Source organism: Mesoplodon bidens (genome assembly GCF_964165515.1).
Source record: "Mesoplodon bidens genome assembly, chromosome: 1".
NCBI lineage: Eukaryota > Metazoa > Chordata > Mammalia > Artiodactyla > Ziphiidae > Mesoplodon > Mesoplodon bidens.
Window position 1 is genome coordinate 17,039,179 of NC_138176.1, and position 20,032 is coordinate 17,059,210.

Consider the following 20,032-nt stretch of genomic DNA (forward strand, 5'->3'; position numbering starts at 1 on the left):
TTTTCCTTTTGAAGTAAATATTTATCATTGTTAATGTACATTGTTTTATTATCTTGATTTGTAATTCCTTGCCTAGTGTTTTCATTGCTATCTTATTTCCCCAATAGTTTCTTACAAATTCTTTAGATAGTCTTTTTCCCTTTGTGGGGCTGAAGGAATTCTAAACAATTCTTGGGCACTAATCTTCCTGTTATTAGTATCATTCCATACCCAATGTCTTATGGGGGTGATTGGAGAATGCCAAACTGCAGCTGAAGTGAAGTTGTAGGACTGGACTGAAGGAGGAAAGAGAATGAGCCTTTGTAGCACCTGACTGGTTGTGGCTCACGTGGGTCAGCTGTTTTGTTCTTTCCCCCCCTCACCCAAGGAAAGAATTTTTAAAGAATTATTAGTGGTAAAATGTGCAGCCTTAGTTTTTCCACATCATGGAATGTGTGCAAATATGTATGGGGTCTTGGTTTAAAAAAACTTTTTAAAAAAAAGTTTGTTTTGACTTTCTCAGATGTAAAACGAAGATCAGGAACAGCTTTGAAGAGGTGCAAAGTGAATTGGTGCCAGTCAGCATGTCAGAAACAGAGCACATAGCCTCCATTTCCTCTGATCAAAATATTGAGAAAACATCTGAAATAAAGGAAGACTCATGCAATTCGTTTTCTGGTGATGAAAACAGCAGCTTAGAAAATGAGTCCAAACTGTTGTCATTAAACTTTGATAAAACTTTATGTCAGCCTAGTGAACACAATAATCAAATTGAAACACAGGAAAATTATATTCCAGATCATGGTGGAGGTGAGGATTCTTGTGCTAAAACAGACATATGCCCAGAAAATTCTGAACAAATAGCTAATTTTCCTGGTGGAGATTTTACAAAGCAAGTTTTGAAAACAAATGAAGCAGAACAAACAGTAACACAAATATTGGCAGAATTAAGGTCATCTACATTTACAGAAGCAGCTAATCAAAAGACTTATTCAGAAAGTCCTTATGATACAGACTGCACCAAGAAACTTATTTCAAAAATGAAGAATGTTTCAACATCAGAGGATTTGTTGGAAGAAATAGAATCTGAGCTCTTATCTACTGAGTTTGCAAAAGAACACCGACTACCAAATGGAATGAATAAGGGAGAAAATGCATTAGTTGTGTTTGAAAAGTGTGTGCAAGACAAACATTTGCAGCAGGAGCATACCATAAAGAAGTAAGTGTTTTATTCTTTCAGGATATTTTTTTTCCACAGGGATTAAAGATTGAATTCTTTAAAGGAAGGTATCATTTTATCTACTTTTATTTCCACAATAGAGCCATGCACGTGGTAGTTGAGCAGATGTCAAGTTTGCCTAGTTATTTAATATATAACTGTATTTTCTTAGAATGTGGTATTTCATTTTCATTATTTTAGAAATAATAGGTAAACAGCGTTTTATGAGAGTTATATATAACATACCTATGTCAAGTACGTTAGCATATATAGAAACATGTATGTGTGTATAAAGGCACTGTTTTGAATATGATTCAAAATTTCTATTTTACATGTCTTAGTGTATAAGTTTAAAAGAATAAATGTTTTATTAAAGTAAGTTTATTAAAGATCTAGAAAGATTTATAAAGACAAATTTATATTCTTTCGAATTTTTCAGTTTTGAAAGAATGTAAAGCATAATGTCAGAACTAAGATACATTCAAAAGGAATGACAGGTTATAAAATTCAAAAAATTTTCTTAAAATTCCCACTGTAAATTCATTGGTTTAAAAAATTAAAATTAGGAGAACAGAAGAATTGGTTTAGTGTCATTCAGTAGATAAGAACATAATTATTTTTAGACTTCTCTTGGATTTATGGAGTTAATTTCTATTTTAATAACAGTTTAATTTCATTTTATCTTTTCCTAATAATGTTATATATATATAATATATATATAATATATTATATATATAATATATCACCTTTTGTTTTAAATTTATATATGTGAGTGATGCATATGTTTAGGTATTCCTATAACTTTTAATAAAGGAAAATAAAACTTGCTAGCCTTCACTAAAATACAGACGGATTCTCTTTTTAAAAAAGTGATACTTTAAAAAAATTTTTGGAATGGTAAAAAAATTTTTGGAGTGCGAGGGGTGTGTGTAGAGAAAGGGGAGGAGGAAATCTACACACTAGAGGAGGATGACAGAGGAAAATATACCATAATCCAAATATTGCTTGATATGCAATTGGCTTTTAATGATCTCCTTGCTTCTAGTATTTACTCTCCCAGATTTTCAGTAGATCAGTCTTCCCCAAGCCAGCTCACCCTTCATTAGTTTACCCAATGAATTTTAATCTCAGCATCCAGAGCCCTTCTTTTTTCTATTTTTTTATTTTTCAATTGTGATAAAATACACATAACATAAAATTTACCATCTTAACCATTTTTAAATGTGTGCAGTTTGGTAGTGTTAAGTATATTCACATTATTGTACAACTGATCTCCATAGCTTTTTCATCTTACAAATCTGAAATTCTGTACCTATTAAACAACAACTCCCTGTTTCCCCCTGCCCCAGCCCCTGGTAACCACCATTCTACTTTGTTTCTAAGAGTTTAACTGCTTTTGATACTATTTGCCGTTTTGTGACTGGCTTATTTCACTTAGCAGATGTCCTCAAGGTTCATCCATATTGCAGCCTGTGTCAGAGCTTCCTTCCTCTTTAGGGTTGAATAATATTCCATTGTATGTATACATACCACATTTTGTTATCTGTTCATCCATCAGTGGACATTTGGGTTGCTTCTACCTTTTGGCTAGTGTGAATAATGCTGCTGTTAACATGAGTGTACAAATATCTCTTGAGAATCCAATACCTTTCTTAATACTATCCAAAAACCAATGTCAGCTACTCCTGCTCATACCTTTACTGGAATGCTGCTGTTATTGAAAAAACTGATTTTATACTTGAACCATCAGTATTTCTGCCATTCTTGCTTTTTAGGGTAACTTCCTCATTTTCCTGCTATCTGTACTTACCTCTTAGACCTGCCCTTTGAGATCATCCTTGATGCCTCTTTCTACCTCCTTAGATTTGGAGACTTAACCACTTTCAAGCTTCTCTTGTAAATTATAAAATGTTACAGATTTAGGGCTTCCCTGGTGGTGCAGTGGTTGAGAATCTGCCTGCCATTGCAGGGGACATGGGTTCGAGCCCTGGTCTGGGAAGATCCCACATGCCACGGAGCGGCTGGCCCCGTGAGCCACAATTACTGAGCCTGTGCGTCTGGAGCCTGTGCTCTGCAACAAGAGAGGCTGCGATAATGAGAGGCCCGCACACCGCGATGAGGAGTGGCCCCCACTTGCCGCAACTAGAGAAAGCCCTTGCACAGAAACGAAGACCCAACACAGACATAAATAAATAAATAAAATTTAAAAAAAACCACTCTTAAAAACAAACAAACAAAAAAAGATGTTACAGATTTAATAGTAGTAGCAGGAACACTTAAATGCTGTTAATTATGTGCCTGGCACTTTACATGTATTAACTCATGGAATCCTCACAACAACCTTATGTGGTATGAACTATTATTATTCCCATTTTACAGATGAGATACTTGAAGCACAGAGAGGTTAAGTAACTTGCTTCAGGACACATGCTAGTAAATGGCAAAGTTAAAATCTGAACCCAATTAGTCTGGCTTCAGTGGATTTTTTTAATGTGGTTATCTGAAATGAACAAGTTACATGTTATTAAATTTATCTAAAAACATTAGGAATACAGTAGAAAATTAATTCCTCTTGTTCTGTCATGTCAGAACAGTGGCCACATGGTAGACTCGGGTAAGCACAGTTCTGGTCAGAAGCCCAGAGTTGGAAGATTCCCACTGCCACTTGCACGCTCTGTTTCCTTAGTTAAATCAACCTCTCCAAGACGAAGATTTTTTCATCTTTATGAGGGGACAATACTTACCTGATGGGATTGTTTTGAGGACATTAAAGCATTATAAAAATGTCAAATACTATTTTAAATTTAAGTTAATTTTTTGTTATACATGTAATATTTTATTTTATTATTATTATTATTTTTTGGCGGTACGCGGGCCTCTCACTGTTGTGGCCTCTTCCATTGCGGAGCACAGGCTCCAGACGCGCAGGCTCAGTGGCCATGGCTCACGGGCCCAGCCGCTCTGCGGCACATGGGATCTTCCCGGACCGGGGCACGAAGCCGTGTCCCCTGCATTGGCAGGCGGACTCTCAATCACTGCGCCACCAGGAAAGCCCATACATGTAATATTTTAAATTTCAAATAAAATGCTTTGTGATTAAGGTTAGCTCTAAAACAACTCATTTTTTTTCTTTCGCCTTCATTTAATTTTCTGTAAAGAAAACTAACTTTCAGTTCCTTTGGCTTTAAATTTTCATGGATGCATCTATTTCCAAATGGCTTTGTTTACACATCCATTCCTCTATTTTCTAACATCAATATTATTGTCCAGGGTCCCAACCAGAATTTTTTTTTTTTTTTTTTTTTTTGCGGTACGTGGGCCTCTCACCATTGTGGCCTCTCCCGTTGTGGAGTACAGGCTCCAGACGCGCAGGCTCAGCGGCCATGGCTCACGGGCCCAGCCGCTCTGCGGCATGTGGGATCTTCCCAGACCGGGGAACGAGCCGTGTCCCCTGCATCGGCAGGCGGACTCTCAACCACTGGACCACCAGGGAATCCCTCAACCAGAATTCTTAATTAAGAACAGTTATTTGTGTATAGGATGTGCATTTGGCATGTACGAATAACAATTTCAGGGCTTGCTGTTCTTCACTTCTCCCTCCCTAAATTGTTTACTTTCGAGGTATAGTCAGGATTCTTGTGTTTCAGGTTGTTTTTTGCAACAAATTGAGTGTACACCTTAATCATGTACATAATCAAAGTTAAACCCCTGTGCCATAAAAGGCTTGAAGAAACTTGCATGCTACACATTTTTCTCTTTTCCCAAACATTTTCATGACTTTCCTCCTCACTGCATTCCTGTCCTCCTCAGAGGGGTCTGTCCTGATTACCTTATGTACAATCACAGCTAAAGTCACTCTCCCTGTCCTCTTGCCCTCCTTTAGTTTTCTTAATAGAACTTAATCACAACTTGGTATTTCATTATATATCTATTTATTGTTTAGTTTCTTTGTTAGATTGTAAGCATCATGAGGGCAGGGACAGTTTGCTGATGTATGCCCAACATATAGACTAATATAGGTACATAGTAGGTACCCAGTGAGCATTTGTTGAGTAAATGAGGGATCTTCAAAGGAGAAGATGGGGGCTTCCCTGGTGGCGCAGTGGTTGAGAGTCCGCCTGCCGATGCAGGGGACACGGGTTCGTGCCCTGGTCTGGGAAGATCCCACATGCCGCGGAGCGGCTGGGCCCGTGAGCCATGGCCGCTGAGCCTGCGCGTCTGGAGCCTGTACTCCGCAACGGGAGAGGCCACAACAGTGAGAGGCCCGCGTACCGCAAAAAAAAAAAAAAAAAAAAAAAAAGGAGAAGATGGCAAGGAATTAGACCTGGGTCCAAATTTCAGTTCAACCGCTTACTAGCTATATAACCTGGAATAAGTTCTAGGCTTCAGTTTTGGTTTGTTTTCAAATTCATAAAGCATAATACTAATAATTTCATAGACTTATTAATTTATAGACCTGAGTGTTAAATAATGCATTTAAAGCTAAACTTAGTAAATAGTAATTGTACAATAAATGTCAAATAATAGCTGTTGCTAGTAATCCTAAAATATTAGCTGTTAACCCTCTTAGGTATCTTACTTTATAGTTCTGAGTACTTTTACAGGTAATTTTTAAGGTTTTATTTATATTTTTCTAGGGAACTCAAAATGAAATTTCTGCTTAAACTTTATTATTTTACATTGACTACTTTTGTAACTATAAGAATATCATTAAAATATTTTAAAAATCTAAAGCAAGATTTCTCAACCACAGCACTATTGATATATGGGGGCAGACATTTTTTGTTGATGCTGGGGCTATCCTGTGCATTTTAGGATGTTTAGCAGCATCCCTGCCTCTGTGCACAAGAAGGCAGTAGCAACCCTCACCACTGTAGTGGCTACCAAAAAATTTCTCCAGACAGATGCCTGGAGGGGAAAAATTGCCCCTGGTTGCCACTGACTGACCTGAAGGGATTCCAGTGCTGAAGGGATGAACTACATAATTCATATGCCTGTAGACATAAACTTAAAAGTGTGTGGTTTTCTTTATCTGATTATATTTCTCTTAATTTGAAATATACAAATTTCTAGGAAAAAGTTAATAGCCTGACTGGCCAGGAATGTTTTGTAAAGTATAATATATCATTACGAAAGGACTACTTGGGAATTTTCATTTCTTAATCATAGGTATCTACACCCTAGTCTGCAAACAGATTATATTACACATTGTCATTTTTAATTATGTTTTACTGATACTGCCCTTTTTATATTTAGGTTAATTAAAGAAAATAAGAAGCATCAGGAACTTATCTTAGACATTTGTTCAGAAAAAGACAATTTAAGAGAAGAACTAAAAAAAAGAACAGAAACAGAGAAGCAGCATATGAACACAATTAAACAGGTAAAAAGACAAAAATCTTTAAAGTCTGTTCTTCAATATATGAAATAAATACATTCCTGAATATTTGTTTGTAAATTGAAGTTCTGTAAGTTAAATCATACTTTAAATGCAGAAGATTGCTTGGTATGTGAAGCATTCTCTTTTATGAACTGGGAATCATAGTCTGATCTTTTTGTTTTATATAAATTAATATTTCTCTGTGATATGTGTGACTGTATTCTATATATAATAGAAATCTGAGTGGGAAAGACTGTTTGTTTGGCAGTCAAATAGATGATTTGGAAGAAGCAGTATATACTTAAAAGTTTATATCTGGCATTAGAATGTTTTCAAGCTTATAGTTTAATATGTTTCCATTCTCAGTATTTTGTGAACTATACTGAAGACTGGCTCTCTTCAGATTTTATCTGGTGAGCTGGCTTCCCCAGCCTTTCGTTTTCTTTCTTTGTTTCTTTTTTTTTTTTTTTTTTCTTTTTTTAATGTACTGTGATGCTTGGACTGACAAAGTTCATCTTTGTTTTCTTTGTTTCTTTTTTTTCTTTCTCTGTTTCTTTCTTTCTTTCTTTTTTTAAATGTACTGTGATGCTTGGATTGACAAAGTTCATATTCAAGACTGGTAGCAAAACTCAGCTGCTCTTTATCTTTCTGAGCTGCTTTTTCTTCTGTGGGAAGGATTAGAAACATTGTAGCCTTAAAAGTCTTTCTTTTTGCCTCATCTTTCACAGAAAGCTATATAATGAAAATAAAAGTAAACAGCTGATAGTAATATAATAAAAAACCAAGTTTCACTTACCTATGCCTTGATATACTTAATGAACCTTTACATAGTTGGAAGGTGACCATATTTGTAAAATTTTACATATTTAATCCTGATTTTTCTGTGGAAAGGGCTACTACATGCAGACCAAACTTAGAATTTTAAAGTGTGAGGGTGCCTTAATAGTAGCCTGAATCTGTATTTTGGTAGGCAAGTCACTGCTCATGACCAGAAACTTCAGACTAAATAGATGGAGGTGAACCAGAGCTGTTCTTTTCATGAGCTTGTTAGTGGTTGTGCCTTTTTAAAAGAGAAAATTTGATTCACCATTCTCTTGCTAGCCAGTATAGCAGAGTTTTCTTTCCTAATTTTATCTCTGAATCTGCACCACTTAATATGGCAGCCCCTAGCCATAGTGCTATTGAGCACTAAAAGGTGGCTAGTCCAAATTAAGAGGTGATGTAAGTGTGAAATACACACTTAATTTCAAAGACTTAGTACAAAAAAAGATAAAATGGCTCAGTTTTTCATGTTGATTACATGTTGAAATGATATTTATAGGGTTTAATAAAACATTTATTTCACCTGTTTCTTTTTGCTTTTTAAAATGTGCCTACTAAAAAATTGTGGCTTATATTTCTATTGGACAGTGTTGCTCTAAATAATTTTGTCATAAGGAAAATTAGTACACATGTACTATATGTAAACTAATATTTAGGGTTTTTTATAACAGCTTTATTGAGATATAATTCACGTACCATATAATTCACTTATTTCAGTATACAGTTCAGTGGTTTTTAGTTGTGCAGGGTTTGTCACAATTTTAGAAAATTTTATCATACAAAAAACTCTGAACCAATTAGTAGTCACTCCTCATTTCCCTCCAACCCGTCTCAGCTATCTCCCCCCAGCCCTAGGGAACAACTAATCTACTTTCTGTCTCTCTATATATTTGCCAATTCTGAACATTTCATATAAATGGAATCCTATAATATGTGTCCTTTTCCTTCATATAAATGGAGTCATATAATATCTGGCTTCTTTCACTTAGTGTAATGTTTTCAAGGTTTCAATCAAATTGTAGCTTGTATCAGTACTTAAATTAATGGTCAAGTGATATTCTGTTGTATAGGTATACAACATTTTATTTATCCTTTCATCATCTGATGGATATTTGGGTTGTTTGCACTTTCTGGCTCTTATTAATAATGCTGCAATGTAGAAGTTTTTGTGTGGACATATGCTTTCATTTCTTTTGGATGTCTACCTAGGAGTGGAATTGTTGGGTCAAATGATAACTCTATGTTTAACTTACTGAGGAGCTGGCAGACTGTTTTCCAAAGTGGCTGCACCATTTTATATTCCTACCAGCAGTGTATGAGGGTTTCATTTTCTCCACATCCTTGCCAATGCTTGTTATTATTGGACTTCTTTATTATAGCCATCCTAATGGTTGTGAAATTGTATCTCGTGATTTTGATATGCATTTCCTTAATCACCAATGAAATTACACATATTTTCCTGTGCTTCTTGGCCATTTGTATATCTTAAATAGATACTTCTAGGGAAGTATTTTCTCTACCCATTTTTAAACTTTTTTATTGTTGAGTAGTGACAGTTCTTTTTATATTCTGGATTATAAACCTTTATCAGATACATGATTTGCAAATATTTGCTCCCATTCTGTGGATTTGTTTTCACTTTCTTGATAGTGTACTTAGAAGGACAAAAGTTTTAAATTTTGATGATGTCCAGTTTTATCTATTTTTCTTTTAGTTGCTTGTGCAGTTGGTGTCATATTAAGACTCCATTGCCAAATCCACGATCATGAAGATTTACTCCTATGTTTTCCTGTAAGAGTTTTATAATTAGGCTTTTATATTTAGGTCTTGATTCTTTCTGAATTAATTTTTTTTATATTGTATGATATACAACTTCATTCTTTTGTATATGGCTATCCAGTTGTCCCAGAACCATTTATTAAAAAGACTATTCTTCCTCTATTGAATGGTCTTGGCATCCCTGTTGAAAACCAATTGATACATCAACTTATTTCTAGACTCTCAGTTCTGTTTTATTGATCTATTTGTCTTTCATTATGCTAATACCACACTATCTTGATTTCTTTTGTTTTGCAGTAAGTTTTGACATTGGGAAGTGTGAGTTCTCAAATTTTATTCTTCTTTTCCAAGATAGTCTCTTCTCAGTTTCTTGTATTTCCATATGAATCTTACTATCAACTTGTCATTCTACAGTGAAGCCAACTGGGTTTGTTAGGGATTGCATTGAATCTGTAGACTTCATTTGGAGAGTATTGCCATTTTAACAATAGTATGTTTTTTAATTCACAAACAAGGGATATCCTCCCATTTATTTAGATCTTTAATTTCTTTCTAAAGTGTTCTGTAGTTTTTGGAGTAAATTTTGCAATTCCTTCATTAAATTTATTCCTAGGTAGTTTATTCTTTTTGATGCTATTGTAAATGGAGTTGCTTTCTTAATTTCATTTTCAGATTGTTAATTACAAGTGTATAGAAACCTTTTATTTATTTATTTATTTTGCTGCATTGAGTCTTCATTGCTGCACTCAGGCTTTCTCTAGTTGTGGCAGGCGGGGGGGGCTACTCTTCGTTGTGGTGCATGGGCTTCTCATTGCGGTGGCTTCTCGTTGTGGAGCATGGGCTCTAGGTGTGCAGGCTTCAGTAGTTGTGGGTCGTGGGCTCTAGAGCACAGGCTCAGAAGTTGTGGCGCATGGGCTTAGTTGTTCCGCAGCATGTGGGATCTTCCCGGATCAGGGCTTGAACCCGTGTCCCCTGCATTGGCAGGTGGATTCTTAACCACTTCACCACCAGGGAAGTCCCAACAATTTTTTTATATTATATTCTGTAACTTGGCTGCACTTGTTTATTAGTTCTAAAATTTTTTGGCAAATTTCTTAGGATTTTCCATATATAAAATCATGTCATCTGCATGTAGAGAGTTTTACTTCTTCCTTTCTCATCTGAGTGCTTTTTATTTCATCTCCTGCCTGATTGCCCTGGCTGGACCCTCCAATACAGTGTTGAGTAGAAGTGGCAAGAGTGGATATCCTTCTCTCATTTCTGAAGCATTGTCTTTCACCACTAAGTACGGTGTTAGCTGTTGGCTTTTCACAGATGCTATCAGGTTGAAGAAGTTCCTTTTTATTCCTAGTCCTAGTTTGTGAGTATTTTTATCATGAAAGAGTGTTGAATTCTACCAAATGCTTTTTCTACATCTGTTGAGATGATTATGTGTTTTTTGTTCTGTTGGTATGGTGTATTACATTAATTGATTTTTGGATATTAAACCAACCTAGCTTTACTGTGATAAATCCCTTTTGGTCATGGAGTATAATTCTTCTTATATATTGCAGAATTCTTTTGCTAGTATTTTGTTGAGAATTTTTCTACCTATATTCATAAGAGCTGTTGCTCTTGTAGCTTTCTTTTCTTGTGATGTCTTTGTTTGGTTTTGGTGCAGCGTAGTACCGACTTCATAGATTGAGTTGGGAAGTGTTCCTTTTTTTGTGGGGGGGACAATTTGTGAAGAATTAGTATTAATTATTTAATATTTGGTAGAATATACCTATGTAGTCACCTGGACCTGAATTTTTTTTTGTGGGTAGTTAAAATTTTTTTGTTGTTACTCATTTAATCTCTTATTACAGGCATGCCTTTTTTTAAATTGCACTTCACTTTATTGCACTTCATAAGATATTGTGGTTTTTACAAATTGAAGATTTGTGGCAACCTGTGTTGTCAGATGGTGGTTAGCATTTTTTAGCAATAAAGTATTTTTTAATTAAGGTATGTGCAGTTTTTTTTAGACATAATGCTATTGCACACTTAAAAGACTACAATATAGTGTATACATAACTTTAATATGCACTGGGAAACCAAAAAATTTGTGTGACTTGCTTTATTGCAGTACTTGCTTTATTACAGTGGTTTGGACTGAACCTGCAACATCTCTTGAGATATGCCTGTGTAGGTCTATACAGATTTTCTGTTTCTTCTTGAGCCAGTTTTGGTAGTTTGTGTCTTTCTAGGAATTGTGCATTTAATCTAAGTTAAATTGTTCATAACATTCATTCATAATTCTTTTTATTTCTGTAAGGTCAGTATGTCCCTCTTTCATTTTGATTCTTGTGATCAATCTAGCTAAAGGTTTGTCAGTTCTGTTGATTGTTTCAAAGAAACATTTTTTGTTTTGTTGATTTTTCTCCATTTTCCTATTCTCTATTTCATTACTTTCCTCTCTAATCTTCATTATTTCCTTTTTCTTACTGGCTTTAGATTTAGTTTGCTCTTTTTTTTTCCCCAGTGTCTTAAGATGAAAGTTTAGTTTTGATTTGAGACCTTTCTTGTTTTTCAATATTAATGTTTATAACTACAAATTTCCCTCTAAACACTGCTTTAGCTGCATTCCATAAATATGTTGTATCTTTGTTTTTATTTGTCACCTTATTTTCTAATTTCTCTTTGATTTCTCTCTTGGTTATTTAGATGTTGTTTAATTTTTACATGTTTATGAATTATCAAGTTTCTCTCTGTGTTACTGAGTTCTAATTTCATTCCATTATGGTTGTCAAAGGAAGATACTTTGTACGATTTCAGTGTTTTAAATTTATTGAGATTTGCTTTAAGACCTAGCATAGGTTCTGTCCTGAAGAATATTTCATGTGCACTTGAGGAGTAGGTGTATTCTGCTGTTGCTGAATGGAATGTTGTATAGATGTGTTAGATTTAGTTGTTATATAGTTGTGTTCAAGTCTCCTATTTCGTTGTTAATCTTCTTTCTAGTTCTGTTCATTACTAAAAGTGAGGTATTGAAGTCTCCAACTATTATTATTGAATTGTCCACTTCCTTCTTCATTTCTGTCAGTTATTGATTCATGTATTTTGGTGCTATATTACTAGGTGCATGTATATTTATAATTATCATACCTTTCTGCTGGATTGACCCTTTTATCATTATGAGATGAATCTAAAGTACCTTTTTTTTTTTTTGTCTGTGCCATGTGACTTGTGGGATCTTAGTTCTTCAACCAGGGATTGAACCCGTGCCCTTGGCAGTGAAAGCACAGAGTCCTAACCACTGGACTGCCAGGGAATTCCCTAAAGTACCTTTGTAAACAGCATTTTGTTTTTTATTCCAGTCTGAAAATCTCTGCCTTTTGATATGATTATTTACTCTCATTTAATGTTACTGTTGACAGTTGGATTTTTGTCTACCATTTTTTAATTTTCTATGTATCTGTATTTTCTGTATGTCTTTCTGTATGTTTCTGTTTTGTTTCCCTGTGTCTCATTTACTGCTTTATTTTGCATTAAGTAAATATGTAACATTAAAATTTTTTCATGATATTTTCTGAGTTATTTCATTGGTAATTACTCTAGAGCTTATCATCCATCTTATCAGAATCTGCTTCAGATTTATTCTGACTTAATCCTATTGATATATCAGAACATTGCTAACATTTACTTTTGATTTCTATGGCTGAAGTATATTCATTGCCATCTTTATGCTTGTTTACATTGTTTATATTTATTTGAAATATTGGTGGTCTGTTTGTTATAACTATAAAAATAATCTGGAAATAATTTTCTTTACAGTTAGAATCAAGAATAGAGGAACTTAATAAAGAAGTTCAAGCTTCCAAAGATAAAGTACTAGCTCAAGACATTGCAACTAAAAATGCAATTCAGCAATTACACAAAGAGATGGCCCATCGGATGGAACAGGTATTTTTCAAGTCATTATTATTATTAACTTTCTGATGATTCTTTGTTTATTAAGTAACCGTTTTAGACAATTTTGGACATTAGTGTGTATTAGGATTAGGATTTTAAAAATGCTAAAGCAATACATAAATGCATGCTAACTACAAAAAACTTCAACCTTTATTCCTGTGATTCTTTACGATATGCTGACCCTGAGCATTAGGAATGTTATATATTTAAAACTTACACTATCAGTTCTCAAACCTTTTATACTAATTAAAGAGAAATGTAGAAGATAAGACATTAAGAAGTTGTTGGTTTTAGTGGACCCAAGCATAGCTTCATTAGAATAACTTAGTGAGCTTTAAAAATATATATATTCTTGGGGACTTCCCTGGTGGCACAGTGATTAAGAATCCGCCTGCCAACGCAGGGGACACGGGTTCGATCCCTGGTCCGGGAAGATCCCCCATGCCGCAGAGCAAATAAGCCCATACACCACAACTACTGAGCCTGCGCTCTAGGGCCTCGGAGCCACAACTACTGAAGCCTGTGCACCCAGATCCTGTGCTCTGCAACAAGAGAAGCCACCACAATGAGAAGCCCAGGCACTGCAACAAAGAGTAGCCCCCACTCTCTGCAACTAGAGAAAAGCCCGCACACAGCAACGAAGATCCAGTGCAGCCAAAAATAAATAAATAAATAAATAAAATTTATAAGAGAAAAAATGTGTGTGTGTGTATATGTGTGTGTGTGTGTGTGTGTGTGTGTGTGTGTGTGTGTGTGTGTGTATTCATATTCTTGGGGACTTCCCTGGTGGCACAGTGGTTAAGAATCCACTTGCCAATGCAGGAGACACAGGTTCGAGCCCTGGTCCGGGAAGATCCCACATGCCACAGAGCAACTAAGCCCATGCGCCACAACTACTGAGCCTGTGCTCTAGAGCCCATGAGCCACAACTACTGAGCCCATGTGCCACAACTACTGAAGCCTGCACACCTAGAGCCCATGCTCCACAACAAGAGAAGCCACCGCAATGAGAAGCCTGCGCACCGCAACGAAGAGTAGCCCCCGTTCGTCGCGTCTAAAGTCCGCACGCAACAACAAAGACCCAACGCAGCCATAAATAAATAAATAAATTTAAATACTTATATATATTCTTTGGAATTATATTTTAAAATAGAAACAAAGTGATAGTAAAATGTGCACAATAACAATTAAAACAGTAAAACATGTCTTCTTCCAAACTTTTTCTCCCACTCCGTGACCTTCCCAGAGGCAACCATTGATGCCAGTTTCCTGTATATCCTTCTCAGAATATTTGTTCCATGGGCAAGCATGTATATATTTCCTTTCTTCCTCCCATCCTCCCCCCTGTTTTTAAACAAATGGCAACATACTACACTCAGTACTCTGTATCTATTTCCTCTCTAATGATGAGTGTAGGTGAGGTTAATAATAGTAGCTGAAAACGGTTTACAAGTATTCACTTATTTAATATTCAGGATAACCCTAGAGGTGGGTATTATTATGTAGATTTTGGAGATTGTTCCATTCAGTTGTTTCTAGATTGGCTTCATTCCTTTTCTCCCCTAACTTTTCCTCTCAACTTTTTTTTTTTTTTTTCTCGGTACGCGGGCCTCTCACTGTTGTGGCCTCTCCCGTTGCAGAGCACAGGCTCCGGACACGCAGGCTCAGTGGCCATGGCTCACGGGCCCAGCTGCTCTGTGGCATGTGAGATCTTCCCGGACTGGGGCATGAACCCGTGTCCCCTGCATCAGCAGGTGGACTCTCAACCACTGTGCCACCAGGGAAGCCCTCCTCTCAACTTTTTGATTTGAGAATTTTTAAGCCTGTAGAAAAGGTAAAAGAATAGTAAAATGAACACTTGTTTACCCTTCACCTAGAGTCACCAAACCTGGTGAGTTTTATTTAGAAATAGCTTCCTAGCATGAGTGTGCACATGTGTACACTCCCCAGTTTAATTTTCCAGTTTGAGGTTTCTCCATTTCTCAGAACAGATATGTAGAATGTATCTGAACCTCAAATTTACAGGAGGGTAGAGTTAGTTATAAATTCTTAGGGACTTTATAGCATGTCTCCCTCAGCCCCACATGACCTCATATTGGTACGTATTCAGCCTTAATGAAGTATTCTAGATTCCTGCTGCTGCTTAGATTTTTTGGCCCTGAAATTTCCCATACTTTCTTTTTTTTGCAGTATGTGGGCCTCTCACTGTTGTGGCTTCTCCCGTTGTGGAGCACAGGCTCCAGACGCACAGGCTCAGCAGCCATGGCTCACAGGCCCAGCCACTCTGCGGCATGTGGGATCCTCCCAGACCAGGGCACAAACCCGCGTCCCCTGCATCGGCAGGTGGACTCTCAACCACTGCGCCACCAGGGAAGCGCTCCCATACTTTCTTGTGAGCTCAACTGTGCATTAAAAAAACATTTGTTGTATTTCATATAAATTTTTGGTGTTTTGAATGGGGAGGGTTCATCTTCCATACTTGGAGAAGCAGAACTACTTCTACAGTTTATCTTAATTTTAGTTGACTATTGAATCCTATCAATTATGTTACTCATATCTTCATCCAAGTCAGTGATAAACATCTTAAACTAGTCAAATCCGAAGACTTTTACTGACTCCTCTTTCTCTATCTGTGCCATAATGGACTGACTTTCAGTAGAAGCTTAAAGAGTAGTCAGTTATCTCATTTAATACTCCCAACAATCTATGAAGTAGGTGCTGCCATTATTTGGGGTGGGATATAGAAATGTGAACTTTTAGCACCCCAGGTTATTATTATTTTTAAATAAATCCATTTGTTTTATTTATTTATTTAAATTAAAATTAATTTATTTATTTTTGGCTCTGTTGTGTCTTAGTTGCGACACCCGGGCTCTTCATTGCACTGTGTGGGCTCCTCTCTAGTTGTGGTACACAGGCTTCTCTAGTTGTGGCACGAGGGCTCCAGAGTGCATGGGCTGTGTAGTTTGCGGCACGCGGGCTCTCTAGTTGAGGTAAGCGGGCTCAGTAGTTGTGGCGCACGGGCTTAGTTGCCCTGCGGCATGTGGGATCTTAGTTCCCCAACCAGGGATCGAACCTGCGTCACCTGCATTGGAAGGCAGATTCTTTACCACTGGATCACCAGGGAACTCCCACCCCAGGTTATTCTTTTGCACCTGATTCAGGGATGACTGAGTAACAGGACATTCTGGTGCACATTCCCTGCTGTAGTTAAAAACCTTATAATATGTTATCTCATGTATTATAATTATCTTTTTTCTGCTTCTTATCTCTTAACTTCAATGAAGTTTCCATGTTGCTACCAGGTATCTTTTTTTTTTTTTTTTTTTTCTTTTTGCGGTATGTGGGCCTCTCACTGCTGTGGCCTCTCCCGTTGCGGAGCACAGGCTCCGGACGCGCAGGCCCAGCGGCCATGGCTCACGGGCCCAGCCGCTCCGCGGCATGTGGGATCCTCCCAGACCGGGGCACGAACCCGCATCCCCTGCATCGGCAGGCGGACTCTCAACCACTGCGCCACCAGGGAGGCCCCAGGTATCTTTTTAAAACACAATTTAACTTAATAAAATTTAAAACACCTTTTACTAAATCCTTCTTTGGCTTCTCTTTGCCTGTAGGATAAAATCTCAAATCATTAGCATGACAAGAAGAGAAGTCCTTCTTCCTTTCAGGATCTGATCTCTACCTCTTTTTCTGTTTTATAACTACTTCCTCTCCACTGTAATCAACACACCAAATTTAATCACTACAGAATAATTTAATGTCCTCTAAATATATCATGCTATTTTATACTTTTAGACATTTGCGCATGATAACCACTCTAGCTTGAATTCCTTTCCTTGACTGATCCCTTTACTGAATCCTTCAGTGTCTAGCTCAAGTATAGCACCTAGTTCAAGTACAAATAGCATCTTTCACCCTTCATGCCAACCCTTCCCAGGGACTGTTAGTATTTTTGTATTTTCAAAGAACTTTGTACATTCATCCACTAGAAATTATTTGTTTTGTAATCTTCGTTTATGTGTTGTTCTTACTAGGTAGTGAGCTCTTCTAGGACTTACCATGGCTTATTCATTGTGTTCCCAAAAGCTAATCCATTATCTACGCATTAAGTTATCATGGAACTGGACTTATTTTAAAGTTGATATTACCATTAATTGACTTTTTCTAAGTACAGTTATTCAGTTATCTAAAAATCTAGCTAATTCTGTCAGCCAATACCGTCACGGTTTTGTCAATCATTTGTCCACAAGCACATCATCAAATCCTCAGGGATCTCTGCCATCCCTATTCCGGTGTTTTCTTTAATTTCTCTTGAAAATTAGTAGGCTATTTCAATGGGGAAAAAAATCCCAATTGGATGATTTTTTAAAGTACTTATATGTGTAGTATTTTGAGTGGTTACTAAATGTGCTTATCAGCTGTAGCAGAACTTCATGAAACATTTTTTGTCAGTCACTTTCATCAGAGCATAGGAGGTTTCCCCACATTATCTTAACACTAAACCTACTTCAATTCAGTTATAGTATTAGTTGGAGTTTACCACTAGATGCCATTGAAGATCCTTAAAGTTTAAGGATCCATCTTCTGTAAAATAAGTATGTGAATTTACTTAAATGAAGGGCTATCTGTAGAAGTTTTCATTGTATGAAATTTCACAGTATGGAGTACCAGCTTATAGTTACAGAGAATTTTAAGTTAGTATATAGATAGATGTCACACCTAATCCAATTAGGTATTTCTTATTAAAATGCCGAATACTTTTCATACAGAGGAACTCAGCAATCACTAATTAGCATATTACTTACTTTTTTGTGAGGGAGCTACGATTATAGATTTTAGAAATTGTCAGCCATAGAGTCAGGATCCTGACAGAAAACAGAAACTGGTGATTTTGGGAGAATTTCATAAAAGGACTCTTTACAAAGGTATGGGTGAGATTTAGGGAGTCCAACCTGGGAAAATGCAGGATCCTGGGGCTGCTGGAGGAGCCATTATCACTCTTCGGGCTAAAGGAATAAGGAGATGGTGCAGGTAGTACAACCCAGAGAAGGTAGTTGCATAGAGAGGTCACCTGACAGGAACAGTGTATGATTCTGGAGGAGCCAGATCTCATTCTCTGCCTACCCTCCTAATCTTCTGCTTAGTGCCTCGTGTTGGCCAAACCCAACTGGAAGTATGAGGGCAAAGAAACTTGTTGATATGGTCCCTGATGGTCACTTTCCCAGAGCACAGGGTGGGCTAGGAAAGAGTGGAAAAGTGATCTGAAGGAGTAAACGGAAAATAGCAACCATATTAGCTAAAGGAAAAGGAATAGGAAAGGGAAGAAGCAAATATTAGTGATACTAATTTCTTTATTGTATCATTTCTCTTTTTTAAAATTTCATGACACAGGTCCTGAAAATCTTGTGTAAAAGACCAAAAAATACATTGGTGATATTATAGGAAAATATTATTTGTTTTAATTAATTTTTATTTGAAAAATATGTTTTATTAATGCTAGATATTTTTTTCAAGGCCAACAAGAAATGTGAAGAGGCACGCCAGGAAAAAGAAGCAATGGTAATGAAGTATGTAAGAGGCGAGAAGGAATCTTTAGACCTTCGAAAGGAAAAAGAGATACTTGAAAAAAAACTTAGAGATGCAAATAAAGAATATGAGAAAAACACTAACAAAATTAAGCAACTTTCTCAGGAGAAAGGACGGCTGCACCAGCTGTACGAAACAAAGGTATAACTTTTGATATTGTATCTTATTTGAAACTTATTTTCTTTGCTTTTCCTTATTTAATCAAATAATCATAACTTAACATGGTTAAACCACTGTTAAACATAAAGTTGTTTTTCTTAGTTTACCTTCAAAGAATGTGAATGCTTTAATAATTCCAATATCTTGTTACTTAGCTGCAAAAAGTTTTTCCTATGAAAAGATGAGAAACTGACACGTTGTTTATTAGACAGATCTTTTTAAAAACTTGCTTTTAAAATCTGCATGTTGAAGAAATGACTTTGTGCTTCAAAGGAAGATTTTATTTTGGTAAAAGATATACATGGTTGTCAAAATGTGAGTAGTTTTTGAGCCAGAAGTATACTTTGACCAGAATCTTAATGTAACACTTACACATCATAGAATAGAATTTATATTTCACTTGTAGAAAAACATGTTATTACATGCTGTCCAAGGAGATCTAATTACTGTGCTATTTAGAGTCCTTGCTATTAACTAGCATCCTCATGGCATGGTCTTGTGTCCAGTAGGTTTTCATTTCTTGGTAATCAATGTTATTTTTTATTAATTAACTTTTAGTTCAGGAATGTTGTCATTGTTCTCAAGAATTCTGGCAAAACCAATTTAATTCATATTTCACCTTAAAGTCAGCCAGTTGAGAAGAATCAGAAAGGTATGCTTATACTCACAGCGTACTAGTTGGTTAAAATATAAATGTTAATCATCTTACGTCTGTTAATTGGTTTTAGGCTTTTACTGTCCTCTTATGATTTGAACTTTAAGTCAGTTTATAGGCCGTAATGTGCTAGCCCTGAATTATAGTGTTATTGCATTGATTATCTTGAGATATAAAAGATACGCAAATGATTGGTTGGTTGTTTAAATGAAGAATATGACCTAGTGATATTATTTTAGGAAGGTGAAACTACTAGACTCGTCAGAGAAATAGACAAATTAAAGGAAGATATCAACTCTCACATCATTAAAGTAAAATGGGCACAAAACAAATTAAAAGCAGAAATGGATTCACACAAGGTGAGTACTGTAGTACAGTGGAAAAATTATTAGAATCAGTTTTAAGAGCACATGCAGTAATAGTTATTAATGAGGCATAAAGCTTAGTGACTCCTGTAGGATAGCTTGGGCCTGAATATTTGGTAATTGTAAAAAGACATCTCCTTGCATGATTTACATAT

At 36.2% G+C, this 20,032-nt stretch overlaps 1 protein-coding gene across 1 annotated transcript in view; it reads left to right on the plus strand.

The window, feature by feature from the left end:
• The window catches only part of CCDC186 (coiled-coil domain containing 186), a 48,578-nt gene that overhangs the window by 8,375 nt on the left and 20,171 nt on the right, over nucleotides 1-20,032 (plus strand). The window contains exons 2-6 of the mRNA XM_081240214.1: nucleotides 503-1,198; nucleotides 6,455-6,581; nucleotides 12,975-13,103; nucleotides 18,627-18,839; nucleotides 19,752-19,871. Coding sequence (XP_081096340.1) covers nucleotides 564-1,198; nucleotides 6,455-6,581; nucleotides 12,975-13,103; nucleotides 18,627-18,839; nucleotides 19,752-19,871 — 1,224 coding nt within the window. The 5' untranslated portion in view covers nucleotides 503-563. The remainder of the gene's footprint in view (nucleotides 1-502; nucleotides 1,199-6,454; nucleotides 6,582-12,974; nucleotides 13,104-18,626; nucleotides 18,840-19,751; nucleotides 19,872-20,032) is intronic.